Here is a 22,176-nt window from a genome sequence, read left to right on the forward strand (position 1 = left end):
TTTCTTCCTTCCTTCCTTCCTTCCTTCCTTCCTTTCTTTCTTTCTTTCTTTCTTTCTTTCTTTCTTTCTTTCTTTCTTTCTTTCTTTCTTTCTTTCTTCCTTCCTTCCTTCCTTCCTTCCTTCCTTTCTTTCTTTCTTTCTTTCTTTCTTTCTTTCTTTCTTTCTTTCTTTCTTTCTTTCTTTCTTTCTTTCTTTCTTTTGAGACAATGTTTTAAAATTATTATTATTATTATTGAAAGGCTGGTTTTGAACTCACTGTGTAGTCAAAGATGACCTTGAGCTTCTGAGTCTCCCACCTCCAGCTCCTCAGTTCTGTGAGACACAGACTGCCTTTATAAGGACTTATGCTTGGTAGGCCCTCTACTAATTCGTTAATATCTTTCTAAAGCTGAATTTACTCATTAATTTTGTTTTTTTGCAAGGAGCTGGTATGATGGCTCAGCTAGTACAGGATTTTAGCACCAAGACTGATGCCCTGAATTAGAGCCCCAAGACCCAAATGAGTGAAGGCGAGAACTTGATTCCTGATGGTTGTCTTTGCATCTCCACCTCTGTACCATGGTACTTATAGGTGGATGCCTGCATGCATAACACACACACACACACACACACACAAATAGATGAATAAATCAGTAGATAAATAGATAAAAATAAATAAGTGGCCGTAAAATAATTTGCATACTGCTAATGATGGTTGTGAAAGGTCCAAAGAACACAAGAATACCGTTTCTTAAAGGCAGACAACTGGAGCTAGCACAATGTGAGTGAAAGTCTGAGAAAGGAAAAAAAGGAACAGAGAGAAAGAAAAGACAAGAGTTTAGAAATGCATCAGTGTCTGAAATATTTTTGTACAAGTACAGGAAGTTGCTTTCCGAAAGCCAGGCCACAGACTTACACAGGGAACTTGCCTAAGAGGCCCTAGGATTAGAAAATGACACCATGAGCTTCAGTGGGCTGTACTTTTTGATGGTGTTTCTCTCCATTTGGATCTGTACTGTGGTTAGAGATTCTGCCCTCTGAAGCTAAAGAAAAGAGTGCAGAAACAAGACATGTCAGAACCTTTCCCTCTGAACTGTCATTAAGACCAAAAATGTGTTTCAGTTTGTCTGAAGTTTCAGGAAATTGAGTATAATGGAGTGGCAGAGTGTGACCAGGTGTCTGAGGTTAAGTGCAGGATTGCTCTGGTGGTGCCAGTCTGTCATTCACATCTGTAGGTGGCTGAGGCTGAAGGTCATCATAGGTGACAGTGATATTTGGTCTCAATATAACACAGGCATTACACTCTTGTAGTCCCAGCACTTGGAAGACAGAAAAAGAGAAGATTGTTCCCATAGTCAAGACTATGAATGTAGCCAGGACTACATAGTGAGACACTGTCTCAAAAGACCTCTGATGGCAATGAAGAAGAAGAAGAAGGAGGAGGAGGAGGAGGAGGAGGAGGAGGAGGAGGAGGAAGAGGAAGAAGAAGAAGAAGAAGAAGAAGAAAAGAAGAAGAAGAAGAAGAAGAAGAAGAAGAAGAAGAAGAAGAAGAAGAAGAAGAAGAAGAAGAAGAAGAAAAAGACAATGACAACAATGACAACTGAATGATAATCATTTACTGGGGGCTGGGGCTGTATCTCAGTGATAGAGAACCTGATTAGTATGTGTGAAGCAACAGATTCAATATCTAGGACCACACAAACAACTAGAAAACTGGCATCAGAATTTTGCTAGGAGAGTTCTTGACTTTCAGCTTTAAACAAGAAAAGAGTGCTGTGTCAGCTACTATTCTTTACTTAAGAAAATGCGCTCAACTCTTCATTCCCTTATCCGGGCATGCATCACTCACATGGATTCCATCTGAAGTTAAGCCCGAGAAGCAAAGGGGAGAGGGGAGATGGTGTGTGTGTGTGTGTTTGCACGTGCGCGCGCATGCCTACACACACACACAAGCACCAACACGTCTGTCTGTTTGGAAGAGAGACAGATACATTGAGACAGAGAGGGAAAGCCAGAGACAGAGAGACATAGACAGAAAGACTGACTGAAATAATTTCTGAGAGTGCAAAACAGGCTTGGCCCAGATTTCAAGGTCATTCTCTGTATAACACTGAGCTATGTGGTCAGAGGGCTCTGTTAGTAGCCATGGGGGGAGCCACTGTATTTCTGGGGCAGAGTTGGTCAGTTCAGAACCAGAAAAGATTTTCGAAGTAAAAATTCACATGCATCCCTATCTTTTTCAACAAATGGCAACCTTTTGTTGGATAGTGAAAACAAAATTCTTTATTTTCTATGAAGCAAATCCATAGAATCCTTAATTAGCACAAGCACTTTCAAATGTTCACCAGGAGAGCTGCTGAGGACTGAGTTGTTCTTCGGAGAGTTTTTGCAATGTAGCATGAATGCTTGCAATGTAGCACAGTGCAGAGACTCTACATGATACAGTGCAGAGACTCAAGATAGAGGAGGGCAAAATCCAGGGGAATCATTAGCCCATGCCTGGAGCCTTTTTTGCCTGTCACTAATGAACAGAGAGGTGGAAAGAAGGAGCTGTCACTAACTAGGTAGAAGCAGAACTGTTCCTAATAGCATCCTGTGTATCATGACCCCCTATAATACAGAATTGTCAAACTCCCAGTGTTAGCAGGTGAAGAAATCCTTATCCTACCTCCAACCCTAAATATAAAACCACTTGACACATCTCCCTATTGGTATAATTAACTAAAACAAGAGTCTGATCAAACAATAACCACATAATCCCTTTAGTAGTATTACCTCTACTATTTCACCCCATAGAAACCATCGCATGACCTATATAAGTACAAGGACTTTTCAATCTCCTATGTTTCACTGTAATTTCTGCCTTTCTAGAAATTCTTATGTGCCTAGTGAAATCACTGAAACTGCAGTAATAAAATTTGATAGCAGCATCAGTTGGCTAAACAAATTGAAATTTCAAGTGAGGAAAAGAATAGAATATTAAAAGATGGTTTCTGTTGTTGTCATTGTTGACTCATTAAAAAAAAACTATCTCATTTGTTTACTGTTCTACATTTTGAGGGAAAAGAATGAAATGAATGCTAAAAATGTGCAGGACAATAAGTGATACTTAAAAAATTCAAGTCCAGCAAAGCCATCTGTATACTCCAGTACTCCTATGCTGTGCCTCTTTTGATCTGCTATTCGGAAGAGGAAATGGAGCTTATGGTCTTTTCTAGTAGGAAACTGAATATTATTAAAACATGAAGCCCAAGATCCTTTGAGAATGTAAATCCAGAAAATCCTGACCTCCTCCAATTGTGTGGTTTTCACAAAGAGCATTGGTAGGATAACTGTGCTGCAGTGGCCTTATGACTGGTGTCAGAACTTATCTCTGAAACACTGATCATTTGTTTCCTTATCTGTAAAAACAAAGATGCCAAGTTACGACCTCAGGGGTCACTTGGAAGGAAGGAAACAATAGCACTAAAACAGTTAAGCACAGCCTGGTGTCCAGATTGTCACTAAATCTCCAAATAGCTCTAGTAAATTCTACCAACTTAGAAATAAAGTGACATCCCATGAAACCGTGAGGTTTGCCCTTTAATCCGATTGAGGAAATAATATTTACCAGCAATCTGCTGCTACAGTGGCATTGCAGATAATGAAGACCTTTCCCCCCCCCCTTTGGCAGAATAAATGAAATCAGTAAGTCTGTGTCAAAAAATTGATGATTCTCTAGTTTCCAAATCTATTCAAGATTCTGCAGCGAGGGGACTCAGGTATTTATATTATTGAGTTTGGGTGTTGTTTGATACTGAAGACTCTGTCCTTCTGCCAGACAGAACTACTTCTATTACAACATCAGTCTAAATGTTAATTTATAATTGTTCAAGCAAATCTTTATGTAAAGGAGATTTCCACAAAGCTAAGGATATGGAGTACCACTGTCTGAGATCCTATTGAAAGCTGAAAACAGGAGAAAGCACTAGACCAGAGCAAAAAAGAAGAGGGGGGGAGAGAGAGAGGGAGAGAAGGGGGTGGGGGAGAGGGAGAGAAAGAAAAGAAGAGAAAAGAAAAGAAAAGAAAAGAAAAGAAAAAAGAAAAACAGGGGACAAGCAGAAATACTGTCTATTTTTTCCCCTTCTACAGGAAGTTTCTGGCCGGAAGTCATGTCACAGAGCATACAGGTGCCTTGCAGGGAAGGACGCATCCACAGTAAGCCCGGAAGGAACCCAAGGAAGTGAGTTCTGCTTGTTTCTCTCCCAATTTTATTCCCCTGTCCACATTGCCAACCCAGAGCATTTGGCTATGTAGGCTATTCTTTGCAGCTGCATGCAATTAGTTGGGCTATGCTCTTGCTTTTTGCACTTTACCCAAGACTGTCTCTTTCCCTTTTTTCTCTTTGATGGGCTTTGATGGGCTTGAATTTTAATGGACCACAAGAGCAAATGGCATTGAATCCCAGACCTGGTTTGCTTATCCATTCATTTGTTGATGTGAAGGTTTGGAACACTAGTAGAAAAACTAGTGGAACACTTACCTACCATACACAGGGTCCTGGGTTTGATGCCCTAGAGCTGAAGAAAACCTGCTCACATATTGATTTATTTTCATTTCCACCACAGAGGAAAAAAAGAAAGCTAAGATGAAGATTGCCATGGTATTTTTAAAACAGGCTCCAGTGGTAGCTATAAATTGTCAATCAAGTATTAGCTCTCTACATAAGTCGTTTCTTTGAGACAGGGTCTCACTGAGTTGCTCTGGCTGGCTTGGAACTCACTGTATAAACCAGTCTGGCCTCATACTCACAGACCTCTGCCTGCGTATGCCTCCTAAGTGCTAAGATTAAGGGTATGTGCTGCTATATCTAGCATAAGTCATTTTTAATTGGGCAATGTTCCCATATATCTCTAAGGTTATTTGTTTGTTAAACTGAATACCCTTGAGAGTGAGAAATCAGAAAGTGGAAGGAGAATAAGAGAAGTCCTCTTCTGTTTAAGATCTTGTGGGTTATGCCTGTTTCCTCTGCCTACTCTTTGTCTGAAGTTTTGAAAGATAGCAAAAACCATCAGTGGGGTAATATAAAAACCTTTACACAGGTTGCCCCTTCTCTTGCACAATATGCATCATCCTGAAGTCTTACAGTGTGGCTGCAGTCCACATTAATGGTTCATAATGGAAGGGTAACCTGCTTGAAAAGCTCATACGAGTGCATCCTAAAATATGAGCATCATCTGCCTTGGACAGAAATGCTTCACCCAAGACTACTAGGATTTGAAAGCTTGGTGTGTAAGCATCTGAGCATCTTAGAAGTTAGAGACCTCTCAAATTCTCCCTTAATGCTTGTTCAGCAGTGCTAAATAACATTGATTGGGATTGAGAGCAGATAAATAACAGAAGACAGCTAAAAGGGCTCTTCCCAAAAGAGATTGCTCTCAGCTATGAGAGTGTAAAATGTTCTTCCCTTCCCTAAGTGAGCCACGAGGATGCTGCTCAAGGGAAAATGGCTCCACCCAAGGGGTTCTTTAAGAGCAATTGAGAAAAGGCTCTACACCAGGCTTTTCCTCAGCTGGACCCAGCTTGCCATCCTGTGGGTGGTACCTTTAGATGTTAGATGTAAAGGAAATATGAACAAAAAGACAGATGACTTTTGTTTATATGTTAAGGGGTTGCATGTGACAAGTACTAGAGTCTTGGTAATGCTTCTGTGTATCTTGCGTGAATGTTTCTGAATGCACATCTACCTGAATGTTATTCTGAAACCAGTACTATTTATCAAATAGCTGTGAGAAAGCCCTCGGAACTTCCTGCTTCAAGAGACCAGAATAAAGATGGCAAAGTATCATGTAGTTTTCTTCATCTCTTTGCTCTTCTCAAGCTAGGAAAGGAAGGGTATACCTTAGATACCCCAAATTTGTATGCAGATACAAGGTGACATAGAGGAGACTCTAGATCTGGTTTAGCTCCTCCGTCTAAGCCTTTGAGAGAAATTGGGACACCTCTCTGGACTAAAGCAATGCAGTTTGACTAAAGGACATACAAGGATGGATTGTCTAAGATAGGAAAAAGAAGATGACCAGCAGAAAGGTAAGATTGGCGTGGATAGTTGGAGTATGAGGTCAGAAGACTTTCAGCCTCTCCAGCTTTATCTACTGTCTATTAGGAAAAAATACCTGAGACACTTGGTGGTGGTACAGGGCTGTAATCCTGACCCTTGGAGGTGGAGACAGGAGGATCCAGGCTTGAAGGCCATCCTCAGCTACATAACACATTTGAGGCCATGTTTCAAAACATCCCTGCCTCTTTAAGAGAGAGAGAGAGAGAGAGAGAGAGAGAGAGAGAGAGAGAGAATTAGCATCTAATCACCCAGTTGCCATTGGTGTCAAAGTTCTAATCCAAACATGAGCAATTGACTGAAGGTAGAAGAACACTGTGGTCACAACCACAAGTCCAAAAATAGGCATTTTCTTTGGGCCTGCAAGGCCCCTCCTTTGAAAGCTGCACTGTTTCGCTTGCATGCACTTTAAGTTGTATGCAATGGCTGGAGGCTTTCTCTTCCCCTATGTTAACTCAAGAAAACAGAAGGACGTCTCAGCCAGACACCAGCCGCCCTCGCTTAGTCCCCTCCTTCTCTGTGCTCTGGCAGCTGGTGATTTCTTCATTCTCTTAATCTGTCAGGAGAATGGTTGAGGCACATAGTCCCTCAATTAGAATGCAAGAACAGCCACCTCCATCGCAGTCTGCCTGGGTGAGCTTTTTATTCCTTAGTCTGAATGTGAAAGTCGTGGCTTTTTGCAGGGTGCATGGAATATGTAATCACGAAAGTTCTTTTTAAAGCAAAAGTGAATAAAGTTCAAATGGATGCAACACTGATATTCTTGTCTCTGTCATGTCTTCTGGGCTGTTAGTATGTTGCCCTTCTCATATTATTAATTCATTAAGGAACAGCAAGCTCATGTGGGGTATTACTTTGCTAAGTGGACTTTTTCATTGTAAAGACACACATAGGGAATATAGAAAAGCTCAGTCGTTGGGGAGAGGCATTAAACCTTGATAAGCTTTACCCTTAGCTAATGAGAAATTGTTGTTGCTATTCTGATGTATTTTCCCTTTATATTTGAGACAGAGTCCCATGTACACAAGGCTGGCCTCAAATTTGATATGTAGCTGAGGGTGACTTTCAATTTCTGATCCTCCTGCCTCTGCCTCCCAAGTGCTGGGACACAGTTTTGGTCTCCTTGTCTACATGTTTTCTTAAGCACACATTTCTCTTATGACAAACCCGGACAAACCCAGATCATTTTATCTTTTCTCATGTTGTGAGAAATTTTAACTCATGTATTCTCATTCTTCTGGAACATTTTTAACTATTACCAATTATGCTTATTGTAAGAACATTTCATCTGCCTGTTTCAATTATTTTTGAAGGATATTTAAGGGGCAGAAAATATCCATTTTTCTCTAATGAATATCTCTGGCTGTAGGGTTTTTTTTTTTTTTTACTGTATTTCTGAATATCAGTCAAGCCTACATCTTTGAATTAAAATATTCAAGGTTAATAGGTTGTCTGATAGATCCGACAAAATCAGATACACTAATTTATGGCCATATTAGGTTTGATTTATTTTTTGTTAGTAAAGGATCATTGGAATTTAAGGCTGATACTGACCATGCAGTGGTCTTAAATGATGGTGAAAAGCTGCATATTTGGGATTTAAGATCTAAGGGGAAAACTTGTCAGAGATGGGCTTGTTGGTACTTTCTGTAGAGAAATGGGCACTTCGGCAGAACCACTGATTTTTACCTTGACATCAGTACAGAAGTCACTCAAAGTAAGTTTGAAAAAGCACATGGTCCAAAATTTCTCGACGTTCCTCCAACCCACACATATTGAAGTCAGAGTCTGTGACAAGGTGGACCAGTAAGATTGAAAGTTTCTGTGAGAAGGTAAACGCATGTTTGTACTTCGTTCCTGTTAAAAAGAAAAGCATGCTAGTTGAACTTAGACGTCATGTGGTCTGTAAGGTGAAGCCAAGCAGGCTCTGTTTTCTGTAGCGTGTAACTATTGTTTGTTTTTCCACTGGTGATAATAATAGCTAGCCACTTCCCCAGGGATAGTTGGGGCTCAATTCCTGTTTATCCAGACCCTGGAAGCCAGGCCATGGAGGGTATGCGCAAATGGTTGAAAGGGAAGTACCGCCTTGGCTTAGGTGCACAGATCTCTCACTGATGGCCATCTAATGAGGCTTCGTGTTGCTCGTGAACTGAGCCCGGGGTTAATAGCCTTTCATCCTTACAGGGCTTGTACTCTGGTTGTGTGAAGGACTTCTGATGTGCTCACAAGGGAAAGAACTGCTATGGGTCAGATAACAAACAATTACACAGGCCTGAAACAAACACCCGTGTTTTAAAACACTTGGCAGAAACTGAAACTGCAAAGCACCTTATCAGCTCAGGCCTAGAGGGGCCCACTGAAGCTTCATCGAACACGCCTTTTTACAAGCTCCGAGCTTTCAATGGCCCTTTGAAAACCAGTCAAGCTGGAGCTGGCTTTTCAGAGGTTGCTGGCCACTCAGTTTACAACACTACAAATTGGCAGCGCTGCAAGAAAAGAAACTGAAATCCAATCCGTGGCTGGGATTGAAAGCTCCAGAGGCTCAAATGTCAGCAACACCGGAGTATGGCTTCTCCTCTAATTATGTCCTGTCAAATGAGGGTTGAAAATGTCAGCCGTGGACCTGAGACTCAGGCCACTCTAGCCACCAATTGCACTGGGCTGGGGTCCAATTGAAATGATGAAGAATGAATTTGAAAAACCCTTCAGTTGATTTCAAGACTTCCTGGGACTGCTGCATTTGAACCACAATGTTCTGCTTTGGGGGCAGAGGTGGGAGCCAATCATGAGTGAGGTTTCGTGGCTCGTACTGTCTATATTTGGCTATACTGTTGCTTCATCCAACTACACTTGTGGTATGAGTACTTGAAAAGCAAGACTGCCGGAAGTGTTTTTAATCTCTCCTTCTTACAAAGGAGCCTGATCTTTATGCATACGGAGCTGCCTGGGAACGTACAGTGTGGCTGTAAAATGAAGGGTGCCAGTGTAGAAAATTTGCTTCAGAAAACAAAAACAGACTTGAATTGTAGCTTCTGACTTTACACTATTTACATGAAAGACATGTAGAAAACAGAAGTCAGTCCTGCCTATAATATTCTAACCAGAAGCAGATCTATGAAACTTGTGGTGTTGAAGAATATATAATGTTGAATTCATTACTGCATTTTACATGTGATATTGGATTTGTAGATCACTTTTCAGGATGACAAGGAAATAAATGCATCAGTCTCCCCTTCTTTGTACATTTTGAGACAGAGTCTTCATTCTGTAGCTTGGGCTAGCTTAGAATTTATTATGGAGTCCAGGATGGTGTGGGGATTCTAGACTGTTCTCCTAACTCAGCCTCTCTGACACTGGAATGACAGGTATTAGGCACCAGGCCTGTGTTTGAAGTGTTGCCTGAGGAAGATAATTGAATCTTGTAGGGAATCCACAGAGGTGCCAAACCTCACTGGAGTTTTAAGTGACCACTGTTTATCTTGTATCACCTAACTTCATTCTCACAGCAATCCCAGAAAAAAGACTCTATTCTTATATTTTGCAGATGAAAACCTGAAGGCAGGAGGAGGAGGGATTCCAACCACCCCTTAATGACTTATATAAAGAAAGCAGTTGATGGGAGGAAAGACATTTTCCTTAATGACTGGAAAATGTCATTGGGAAGGTGCCCATGGCACATAGCCATTGGAAAGGTTCGCATGGCAATGTAGACTCCCGTGCATGGCACTGTAGACAGACTCCCGTGCCCTTTTTGTATGCAAATGGTTAGCCATGCTCCTGTAAACAAATAGGGCTCACTGGGTTAGAAAACAAAGACATGAAAGTAGGTGAGGGCAGCTAGCTGGGAAAAGAAAGATTACTTGGAATTACTATTTCTGTTTTATAAATAGGAGGAGAACTAAGAAAACTTCTGGAGAGGAGGGATGGATGGCAAAGGCCCTTACTCTGCTGAGATATTTCCTTGTGTTTTCCACCTTCTGGGGACCCAACTAGCAAAAGTACGAACCTCCACCAATTCTTGGTGCTCCAAGGGAAAAAACTGAGAAGTGTCCTTTATATGAGATCTGAGGCTGGTTTAGTTCCTAGTGATTTCAAGAGATCAGATAGGAGCTTGGGACCCCTAGCAGGGCCATTCACTTAGGGTTCTCCAAACCTTAGGATGTTCAAATTTAAAAGCCATCTCAATGGAATGGATAACAAAGTGTCTGGAGCAGAGACCTCAAAATATAGTCCTTTCTGTATGAAAAAGTGGAGAACCCCCAAGAAGAGGAGTACAAGACAGCCTAGTGCCTAGGAACTATAATGGGCCTCCATCAGTCAGTAAACCAGGGAGGGTCATGAGAGAGTTAGTAGTTCTCTGTTTGGAGTCAGTTTTAGTTGCCACAGCTAGGGTAGAGAGGTAACGATTATACTAGTTTTGACTGAGTCGAAACCAAGAATGCCACTAACTATCCTATAGCCCCCAGAAGGATGTAGCCCCCAATCTACCTCCCCCTTCCCAGTGAGAAGTCTGCCTTTTTTTTTATTTGATGCACTGCGGCCACCACTCACAGGAAGCTCCGTCTGGGGCTTCTTCAAAGAGTCATTGTGCAAGCAGGAAGCCAGCAGCCCGTGAAACTAGGAGAGGGATCAGAAAGCAGACAGAACCACACACATGGCTTTTAACCGACTGTATCTTTCTTCCTGACAGCGAAAGGTCAGTGTTTGCTTCTGTTGATAGGCATCAGGACCAAGGCAGGGGCTGGTCTTGTGTAACAGATTAAAACATGATATCCTAAGGTATCACTCTGTGAATGTTATTTTATGTGGGGCATGGGAGAAGACAAGTCTTTGCGGATGTGATAAAATTAAACACCTAGCCCCACTGTGACAGAATTTCACATAGCCAAAGATAACTCTCAACTATTGATCCTCCTACCTCTACTTGCTGAATGCTGGGATTATACACATGTATGAACACACATCCAGTTTATTCTGAGGATCCATGCCTTCATGTACATTAGGAGGTTCTCTACCAAATGAGCTACAACCCCAGCTCTGAAGTTAAAGATCTTAAGACAAATCCTTCTGCGATATTTAGGAGGGCCAGAAATACTTAGCATAAATTCTTATAAGGAGGAAGAAGATAAGCAGTGGTGGCAGATGACTCTAATCCCAGACTCCAGTCAGAGGCTGGGGCATTCTTTGAGTTTGAAGCTAACCTGGTATATAGAGTCAGTTCCAGAACAGCCAGGGTTACACAGAGAAACTTGGTCTCAAAACAAAACAAACAAACAAAAAAACCAAAAACACCCAACCAACCAGTAATCAAATAAATAAAATAAGTCTTTTTAATATAAAGGAAGAAGAAGGAGCTGCGGAATATGCATAACAGAGACAGTAATGTGACAGCAGTAGAATCTAGAGGAAGCCACCAGCTAATGAAGATGTGCACTCACACACGCACCCATCTGTTATTAGACTGTGAAGTCTCCTTTTCTCATGTGGGCACCAGAATCCAGAAAGGAAAAAAAAAAAACAAAACAAAACAAGGCGTGGATGTTCTCTTAGAGCCTCCTGGGTACACACGGCCCAAGCCACACTGTGATTTTTTGTTCCAGAGATATTGATCTCAAAATCCTTGTTCCTAGAACTGGGAGAGAATAATCTTCCATTGCAGAGAAATCATTAGTCAGTGGTCATTTGTCACAGCAGTCCCAGGAGACTAATTTACCTTGATAATTTACCCTAGAGTCCCCAACTAATCCATTGCCATTGAAGGGCAAACACTTTGCTGCAGACAAGTCCAGAGAAAGGTAATGGAAAATTCCTTTGTTTTGCCCTAGTATGTGGCGCCTGCCTCCATCCATCAACAGTGCCCACTGACTGACTATCCAGCCAGTCATATGACATTTCCATCATGTGGTTCAAAACTCTAGAGTCTCCTATCCCATTTGACGTGGAGTTCTGCTGTGAAGATGTGCATGCACACAGGCACCCATCTGTTATTGGATAGTGGAGTTGTTCTCCTTTTCTCATTTACTGACTTAATTAGTTTGGGGCAGGATCTCATATACCCCAAAGTAGCTGCCGATAATCTTGAATCTCCATAGTTTGTGCCACCACTGACTAAGTACTGGTATTATGGAAAGATAGTCTGCACTGCTGTATTTGGTTTTATGTAATACCGGGGGTAAAATTCAGGGCTTTGTACATGCTACATTGACTGAGCCACAATTCTAGTCCAAACTGTGTACTCAACATTGTTTTAATAAGGAAAACTTGTAGGAATCATTTTTTTTAATTTTTTTATTTATTTTATATATGTGAGTACACTGTCACTGTCTTCAGACACACCAAAAGAGGGCTCCGGATTCCATTGTAGGTGGTTGTGAGCCACTATGTGGTTGCTGGGAATTGAACTCAGGACCTTTGGAAGAACAGTCAGTGCTCTTAACTGCTGAGCAACTTTTCCAACCCCACTCTTTAACATTTTTCAAAACACTTATGTGTGTTGCATGCACATATACATGCATCATCATGCTCATGTGGAGGTTGGAGAACAACCAGTCCTTGTCTTCTTCTTTGTTTGAGAGAGTCTCTTTATCACTGTCTATTCCTGATTAGCTGGCCTGTGAGCTCCCTGAGGATTTTCCTGTGTCTTTCTCTTATAACTATGTAGATTCACTGAGATTACATTTGTGCACCACCAAGGCTGATTTTTTGTGTGTGGTGTGTGTGTGTGTGTGTGTGTATCCCAAAGCATGTTCCCATGCTTGTATGGCAAGCCCTTTGCCCATAAAGCCACCTCTGTAGTCCTCAGTGGTTTAAAGAAACAGAAGCCTTTTCCTATGCCACATGTACAGCTGAGTAAACCAGCAATATTGAATGTTGGAAGGACATGGGGCATAAAGAACTGAACAGACACATGTCCATAAAATGCATGTGCTTAACTTAACATCACTTGGTACCAGGCTTTATCATTTAAGCTGGTCTTTGGGGGCAGTGCTGACACTGGCAGAATCTCTGAAAGCAAATATTTGAAGAGGAACCTTTGCTTAGTGACGAGGTCCCAGTTGAAATGAAAACTGCAGTCAGTGAGAAGTATGTGGATTATATGGGCTGAGGGGCAGGCAGAGGGATCTGAAGAGGCCTCATCTCCTGCCAAGGGACAGCTCTGTTACAGCCCAGACACAAAGCGAGCAGCCCCTCCCATTCTCCCAGCTGCCAACTCCCTTCAAACATGAATTCCTGTGTGCCAGCTGCTCCCCTCTGGAGTGCCACTGAATTCTAGAAATCCCAAGCAGCTTTGTGAAAGCAACCAGAGAAGGAGAAGGTATTTTAAGGAGTGTAGTAGTACTGTCGCCACTCTAAGGAACAAAGAATGTCCATGCTAGTCTATCCACTAGGTGAACTTGACAACAGCCATCATTGTGTGAGCAACATTCCTTATGTGCAAAAGTTCATTCCATATCATTTTGGCTTCATGTCCAGATTATTCCATCTTAACATTTCTTCTCTTTAAAAATGGATCTTTCTATGGCGCTGCAAACCCCTTCAACTCCTTGGGTCATTTCTCTAGCTCCTCCATTGGGGACCCTGTGCTCAGTTCAATGGCTGGCTGAGAGTGTCCCTCTCTGTATTTGTCATGAACTAGGAGAGCCTCCCAGGTGACAGTTACATGAGGCCCTTCTCAACAAGCACTTGTTGGCATCAATAATTGTGTCTGGGTTTTGTTAATGAATATGGGATGGATCACTAGGTGGGGCAGTCTCTGGATGGTCTTTCCCTCAGTCTCTGCTCCACCCTTTGTCTCTGTATCTCCTTCTGTGGGTATTTTGTTCCCCCTTCTAAGAAGGACTAGAGCATCCATACTTACTTCTTCTTCTGGAGCTTCCCAGTACCCCGAGAGCTCCCAAGAATTAAACCACTACCCAAAGAGTACACATGGAGGGACCCATGGCTCCAGCCGCATATGTAGCAGAGGATGGCCTTGTTGAGCATCAATGGGAGGAGAGACTCTTGATTCTGAGAAGGCTAAATGCCTCAGTATAGGGGAATGCCAAGACAGGGAAGAGGGAGTGGGTGGATTGGTGAGCAGGGAGAGAGGTGATGGGTTAGGGAATTTTCATGGGTGGGGACCAGGAAAGGGGATAGCATTTGAAATGTAAATAAAGAATATATCTAATAAAAATGGATCTTTTTCTGTGTGGTACATTTTACTCCTTCCTGAAGGGCATCTTGTCTCTGTGAGACATGTTCCAATCCTTTCTTACAGGATTTGAGGATATGACACTGGAGGGGAGAAGGCCAGGCTGGGGTGTGGATCTAGGTGCCTCCAGACTTAACTCACTTTTGACTGAGTTTCCCTAAAATCCTCACACTCTCCTTTGTTCCTTGCTTCCCACCTAGGGAAAGAGTTGGCCAGATATTGGTGATACCAAATAGTCTAGCTGAGACAGCAAATGGGTTTGGGTGCTCCATTCCAGAAAGTTAGTAGCAATAAGGTGATTCAGTATTTTTTTTTCTTTCTATTTGTTTTTAAACATTTATTTTCCCATTATTTCCCTGTTGGGTAAGTTGTTATTTTTATAAAAACAGCAACATTCATGCTACTTGATCTTCTCTTTTGGTGCTGTTCTTGCTGGACATGGAACTCAGGGTCTCACATGTGCCAAGCACTCGCTATACTGCTGAGTTACCCCAGCCCCTCCTCGGCCATTGGAGAGCTTGTTGAATGGGCTTCAATACATGTATTACTAGACTGTCACAATTTTCTGCTCATTTATGTCTTGCTCTGAAAACACATGGGATTGCTAAAGAAATGAGCGTGAAGTCTAGCAAAGGTTTACTTTTTATAATTTCCTTCTTTTCCTTTTTTTTAAAAAATACTTTTCTTATGTACCCAAGCTAATCTAAAACTCAATAGGCCAATGATGATGTTGGACTTCTGATCTTACTGCCTCCATCTTCTAAGTAATGGAATGACTGGTACATATCACCGAGCCCAGCTTATGTGATATGCGGGATAGAACCCAGGGCTTTGTTCTCGCTAGGCAAGCACTCCAACAACTGAGCTGCAGCCCAGACTGAGGTTCCTTTATTCTTTTCCTAAAATATTTGTTTATGGAACCATCCTTTTTACTGTAGTCACGCAAACACAATTAAGTCTTCATTTCAGAATGGTGAGCAAATCAGTACAAATGCCTTTTGTGTAGATAGAATCATGTTTTTATTGTTAATGACCTATTTAATGATGTATAATTCATCTTTTTGTGTGTACCACTCAGTATGAGGTCAGAGCTCCAAACATAGTTTGTAAGTTTCACTACAATTAAGACACTGATGATTTTTATTATCTCATAAACTTATACTTGGCTCTTTTGAAGTCGATCTCCTCCCACCAACTCCCAGTTCCTGGCAAGCACTGATTTGTTTTTGGTCCCTTTATCTTTCCTTTCCTCTCCTCTCCTCTCCTCTCCTCTCCTTGCCTCTCCATTTCTCCTCCCCTCCATTCTCCGTCCCCCTCCCATATCCCCTCCTCCCCTCCCCATACTCCTTCCCTACCCTCCCCCTCTCCTTCCCTCCCCCTCCGCTCCTCCTGCCCTCCCTTTTCTTTTCTTTTCTTTTTTCTGTATGTCAAAATACATACCCCCGGCTACCTTCTAACTTTTACTCTTTTTTTTTTTTGTTTGTTTGTTTGAAATTCTTTTTTTTATTCGATATAATTTTTTATTTACATTTCAAATGATTTCCCCTTTTCTAGCCCCCCACTCCCCGAAAGTCGCATAAGCCCCTTTCTCTTCCCCTGTCCTCCCACCCACCCCTTCCCACTTCCCCGTTCTGGTTTTGCCGAATACTGCTTCACTGAGTCTTTCCAGAATAAGGGGCCACTCCTCCTTTCTTCTTGTACCTCATTTGATGTGTGGGTTATGTTTTGGGTATTCCAGTTTTCTAGGTTAATATCCACTTATTAGGGAGTGCATACCATGGTTCACCTTTTGAGTCTGGGTTACCTCACTTAGTATGATGTTCTCTAGCTCCATCCATTTGCCTAAGAATTTCATGAATTCATTGTTTCTAATGGCTGAATAGTACTCCATTGTGTAGATATACCACATTTTTTGCATCCACTCTTCTGTTGAGGGATACCTGGGTTCTTTCCAGCATCTGGCAATTATAAATAGGGCTGCTATGAACATAGTAGAGCATGTATCCTTATTACATGGTGGGGAATCCTCTGGGTATATGCCCAGGAGTGGTATAGCAGGATCTTCTGGAAGTGAGGTGCCCAGTTTTCGGAGGAACCGCCAGACTGATTTCCAGAGTGGTTGTACCAATTTGCAACCCCACCAGCAGTGGAGGAGTGTTCCTCTTTCTCCACATCCACTCCAACACCTGCTGTCTCATGAATTTTTAATCTTAGCCATTCTGACTGGTGTAAGGTGAAATCTCAGGGTTGTTTTGATTTGCATTTCCCTAATGACTAATGAAGTTGAACATTTTTTAAGATGCTTCTCCGCCATCCGAAGCTCTTCAGGTGAGAATTCTTTGTTTAACTCTGTACCCCATTTTTTAATAGGGTTGTTTGGTTTTCTGGAGTCTAACTTCTTGAGTTCTTTATATATATTGGATATTAGCCCTCTATCTGATGTAGGATTGGTGAAGATCTTTTCCCAATTTGTTGGTTGCCTATTTGTCTTCTTGATGGTGTCCTTTGCCTTACAGAAACTTTGTAATTTTATGAGGTCCCATTTGTCAATTCTTGATCTTAGAGCATATGCTATTGGTGTTCTGTTCAGAAACTTTCTCCCTGTACCGATGTCCTCAAGGGTCTTCCCCAGTTTCTTTTCTATTAGCTTCAGAGTGTCTGGCTTTATGTGGAGGTCCTTGATCCATTTGGATTTGAGCTTAGTACAAGGAGACAAGGATGGATCAATTCGCATTCTTCTGCATGCTGACATCCAGTTGAACCAGCACCATTTGTTGAAAAGGCTATCTTTTTTCCATTGGATGTTTTCAGCCCCTTTGTCGAGGATCAAGTGGCCATAGGTGTGTGGGTTCATTTCTGGATCTTCAATCCTGTTCCATTGATCCGCCTGCCTGTCACTGTACCAATACCATGCAGTTTTTTAACACTATTGCTCTGTAGTATTGCTTGAGGTCAGGGATACTGATTCCCCCAGAATTTCTTTTGTTGCTGAGAATTGTTTTAGCTATCCTGTGTTTTTTGTTATTCCAGATGAATTTGATAATTGCTCTTTCTAACTCTGTGAAGAATTGAGTTGGGATTTTGATGGGTATTGCATTGAATCTGTATATTGCTTTTGGCAAAATGGCCATTTTAACTATATTGATTCTACCGATCCATGAGCATGGGAGGTTTTCCCATTTTTTGAGGTCTTCGTCCATTTCCTTCTTCAGAGTCTTGAAGTTCTTGTCATACAGATCTTTCACATGTTTGGTAAGAGTCACCCCAAGATACTTTATACTGTTTGTGGCTATTGTAAACGGGGTCATTTCCCTAATTTCTTTCTCAGCCTGCTTATCCTTTGTGTATAGGAAGGCCACTGATTTGCTTGAGTTGATTTTATAACCTGCCACTTTGCTGAAGTTGTTTATCAGCTGTAGGAGCTCTCTAGTGGAGTTTTTTGGGTCACTTAGGTAGACTATCATGTCGTCTGCAAATAATGATAGTTTGACTTCTTCTTTTCCAATTTGTATCCCTTTGACCTCCTTATGTTGTCGAATTGGCCGAGCTAGTACCTCAAGTACAATATTGAAAAGATAAGGAGAAAGGGGGCAGCCTTGTCTGATCCCTGATTTCAGTGGGATTGCTTCAAGTTTCTCTCCATTTAGTTTGATGCTGGCTACCGGTTTGCTGTATATTGCTTTTACTATGTTTAGGTATGGGCCTTGAATTCCTGTTCTCTCCAAGACTTTAAGCATGAAAGGATGCTGAATTTTGTCAAATGCTTTTTCAGCATCCAATGAAATGACCATGTGGTTTTGTTCTTTGAGTTTGTTTATGTAGTGGATTGCTAACTTTTACTCTTAACTCTTAAATGCTGGCTTGTATTTTATAAGCAACACCACCATACCCAGTGCTTTGTTGTTGTTGTTAATAATATTACACACATGGAATTCAATAATATGTGGCTTTTGGCTTCTGCAGTTTTTACTTTGTATCAGTTTGATTTTGTGTTTATCACAGGGTCTCCTATAGGCCAAGGTGACTTCAAATACCATTTGTAGTTAAGGTTGACTTTGAATTTCTGATCATCCTGTCCAAGGGTTTTGTGCTTGGTTCCAGAAGTCAGTAACAATAGAGTAATTTGGCATTTGTTTCTTTCTTTTCATTTGTTTTTAAACATTTATGTTTCCATTATTGTCCTGCTGGGTAAATAGTTAAAAAGAAAAAGAAAAGGAAGGAAAAGGAAAGGAAAGGAAAGGAAAGGAAAGGAAAGGAAAGAAAAGAAAAGAAAAGAAAAGAAAAGAAAAGAAAAGAAAAGAAAAGAAAAGGAAAGGAAAGGAAAGAAAAGGAAAGGAAAGAAAATAGAAAAAAAACCTTTAAAGCCGGGCGGTGGTGGTGCACACCTGTAATCCCAGCACTCTGGGAGGCAGAGGCAGGCAGATTTCTGAGTTCGAGGCCAGCCTGGTCTACAGAGTGAGTTCCAGGACATCCAGGACTACACAGAGAACCCCTGTCTCGAAAAAACCAAATCCAAAAACAAAAAGAAAGAAAAGAAAAGAAAAAACCAACATTCCCTGCTACTTGTCTCCCCTCCTCCTCCTCCTCCTCCTCCTCTTCCTCCTGATGTGCTGCTGTTGCTGAGCATGGAACTCAGGTTATTACACGTGACAAGTACTTGGTATAGCCCCAGCCCCTCCTGATGAGATTCTGGAACGCTGAGATTATAAGTATGCACCACCACTCAGGTTTGCACAGTGTTTGCGATCAAACCCAGGCCCTCATTCATGCTAGTCAGTCATGGTACCGTCTGAGCAGCATGCCCAGCCTCTCCATAATGGTCTTGAAAGCCATTCATATTGTTTTTTAAATACCAACTCTTTGTTTCTTTGTGTGACTAAATAGTGTTCCCTTGCATAGTTGTACCAAGTCTTGTTGATACACTCAACTCTTAACAGAATATTTGGGTTATTTCTAGTGTGGGGCAACTGTGAACAATGCTCCCAGTGAAATGTCTTGTGTGTCTGTTTTTATTCTGTTGAATACCTTACATTTGCAAAGTTGAATTCTAATTTATGAAAAATTTAAAAGAGATTGTCCATGGCTGACAAAATGGTTCATCAGGTAAAAAGGCTTGTTACACAAGGCTTGCAATCCACAATCAATTCTAAGAGCCCAGATAAAAAAGCCAGCTTTGGTGACATGCATGTGAAATCCCAGCAGCCCTAAGGTGAGATGCAAACCCGAGACAGGGGAATCACCAAAAATCTTGTGGGTCAGCTAACGAAGTATGCCACGAAAGGGAGTATTGATTCTCCACATGCAAGATGTGTCATGTGAGCCTGAATGCTCGCTCCTCCCTCTCTCTCTCTCTCTCTCTCTCTCTCTCTCTCTCTCTCTCTCTCTCTCTCTCATACATGCGCACACGTGCCACAGGAACACACACGCACACACACCAAACACACCAAACAGAAAAAAATTAAGAAGAAATGGTATAGTTTGTATCCAAATGAGTATAAGATTCAATCGTGGCTGTGCATACCTGTAATCCCAGCAGTCAAGAGGAAGAGGAAAAATTATTACAACAATCTGTAGGCCAGCCTAATCCTCATAGGAAATTCTAGTTGACACTGAGCTGCAGAGTGAGATCTTGTCTCAAAAAAGGGAAAGAAGCCAACAACAAAAATTAGTCCTTCCTTAGAGTTGAGCATGGTAATACCTCCATACATTACACACATGCATATATGCTGAGTGTAATCCCAGCATTCTGGAGGTAGAGGCAGGAGAATCAGAAGTTTAAGGTCATTCTCAGTGAGTTCAGGCTACCAGGTAAGACCATCTCAACAAAATGAATAAATGAATAAGCAACCAGATTATTCTGGTACAAGCAAATAAGTGGGTAAGTCTCAGAAACTGTACATCCAAGGACCAGTGACAAATAGTGCACATTTGTGAATGGTCAGGGTGGAACACCTAGGTCAAAGTCTACACAAAAAGGGAAGGTGTCAAAGCAGAGTGATGTCGCCCTACAACTAGACAAAAAGAAAAGAATCACTGAAAGTTCAGGAATGCTGGGAAATTTTTACTGAACATTCAACCCATTTTTTCATTCATTTCCTATGGTCTTTTTTTTTTTTTTTTTGATTTTTGGTTTTTTTGAGATATGGTTTCTCTGTGTAGTCCTGGCTGTTCTGGAATTCACTCTGTAGACCAGGGTGGCCTCGGAACTCAGAAATCTGCCTGCCTTTGCCTCCCATGTGCTGGGATTACAGGTGTGCGCCACCACTGCCCAGCTTCTCCTATGGTCTTAATCTGAGGGTTTTTTTGTTTTGTTTTAATTTTTGGTTTGTTTTGAGACAGAGTCTCAAATTCCAGGCTTTCCTCAAACATTTCACACTGGCTATGTCACTGAAGATAATCTTCAATTTCTTTTTTTTTAATTTTTTTTATTCGATATAATTTATTTACATTTCAAATGATTTCCCCTTTTCTAGCCCCCCACTTCCCGAAAGTCCCGTAAGCCAATCTTCAATTTCTAATCTTCTTTTGTTGGGTATTTTAAACACTTTTTATGAATGAAAATTTGCATTAAAACTGTTAGTCACCTGCCTCTGTATTTGTAAGGCACTGACAGGGCCCCTCCGGAGACAACCATGGCATGCTCCTTTTGGTATGCACTTCTTGTTGTCCATAGTAGTGTCAGGGTTTGTTGAGTGTTTATAGGATGAATCCCCAGGTAGGGCAGTCTCTGGGTGGCCTTTACTTCAGTCTCTGCTCCACACATTGTCTCCCTTATTGCTCCTGTGACTATTTTGTTCCCTTTCTCAGAGGAACCAAAGTACCCTCACTTAAGTCTTCCTCCTTCTTGAGCATGGTGAATTGTAACTTGTTTATTTTGAGTTTTAGGGCTAACATCTGCTTATTAGTGAGTGCATACCATGTGTGTTCTTTTGTGATTGGGTTACCTCGCTCAGGATGACACTTTCTAGTTCCATCCATTTGCCTAAGAATTTCATGAATTCATTGTTTTTAGTAGCTGAATACCAACTATTGGACTGGTCATGGGGTCCCCAATGGAGGAGTTGGAGGGTGTTCCAGAGGAGCTGAAGGGGTTTACAGCCCCATGGGAAGAACAATGATTTTGGCCACCCAGATGCCCTAGGATTCCCAGGGACTAAACCATCAACCAAGGGGCACACATGGTTCCAGCCAAAAATGTGGCAGAGGAAGGCTCTCATCAGTGGGAGGAATGATCCTTGGTCAGGTAAAGGCTTAACAGAGGGAAACCGAGGAGGGGAGGTGGGAGTGTGTTGGGTGGAGGGGCATATACATGGAAGCAGGGTGGAGGAAAAAGGGGAGCGGTTGGGGGGGTCTTAGGGGAGGAGGATATCAGGAAAGGTTTTACCATTGGCAATGTAAATGAAGACAAAATTCAATAAAAATAATAAATAAAAAAATAATAAAAAACCCAAAAAAACTGTTAGTCATGCATAGGCATGAACACACAATGTAGTAAGTGTAGAGATTCTGCCTTTTGTCTTTAAGTATGGCTTGAATTCAGGTCTTCCTTTACCTGATGAGCCATTTTTCCTATCCTCACGTTTTAGAAGTAGCTTTCAAGTTAGGCACTACGGCTCACCCTTGGACTCCTACTAGCATTCAGGAGGCTGAAGCAAGAGGTCAACTGAATTTGAGGCCAGCCTGGATGCACAGTGAGTTCTGGGATCACAGAGACCCTATCTTAAAACACAGATGCGGATGTTCACAGCCAACCAGTTGAGCACAGGGACCCCAATGGAGGAGTTAGGGGAAGGACTATAGGAGGTGAAGGGGCCATATCTGGCATGAATGGGAGGAGAGGCCCTTGGTCTTGTAAATACTTGATCCCCCCAGTGTAGGGGAATGCCAGGGTGGGGAGGCAGGAGTGGGT

At 41.8% G+C, this 22,176-nt stretch overlaps 1 protein-coding gene across 5 annotated transcripts in view; it reads left to right on the forward strand.

Annotated features, from left to right (window-relative positions):
- The first annotated feature begins 4,133 nt into the window (after window positions 1-4,133).
- Window positions 4,134-22,176, forward strand: part of LOC127674807 (uncharacterized) — a 41,709-nt gene continuing 23,666 nt past the window's right edge. For 3 of the 5 annotated variants that reach the window (XM_052170542.1, XM_052170543.1, XM_052170544.1), the window contains exon 1: window positions 4,134-4,201. Coding sequence is in view for 1 of the 5 variants with exons in the window: in XM_052170540.1 (XP_052026500.1) it covers window positions 6,034-6,048 (15 nt within the window). In the remaining 4 variants the exon portion in view is untranslated. Of the gene's footprint in view, window positions 4,202-5,009; window positions 6,049-22,176 lie in introns of those variants that run through there. The other 2 variants (XM_052170540.1, XM_052170541.1) reach the window with 2 other exon arrangements.

This window comes from Apodemus sylvaticus, chromosome X, assembly GCF_947179515.1.
Source record: "Apodemus sylvaticus chromosome X, mApoSyl1.1, whole genome shotgun sequence".
Taxonomy (NCBI): Eukaryota; Metazoa; Chordata; class Mammalia; order Rodentia; family Muridae; genus Apodemus; species Apodemus sylvaticus.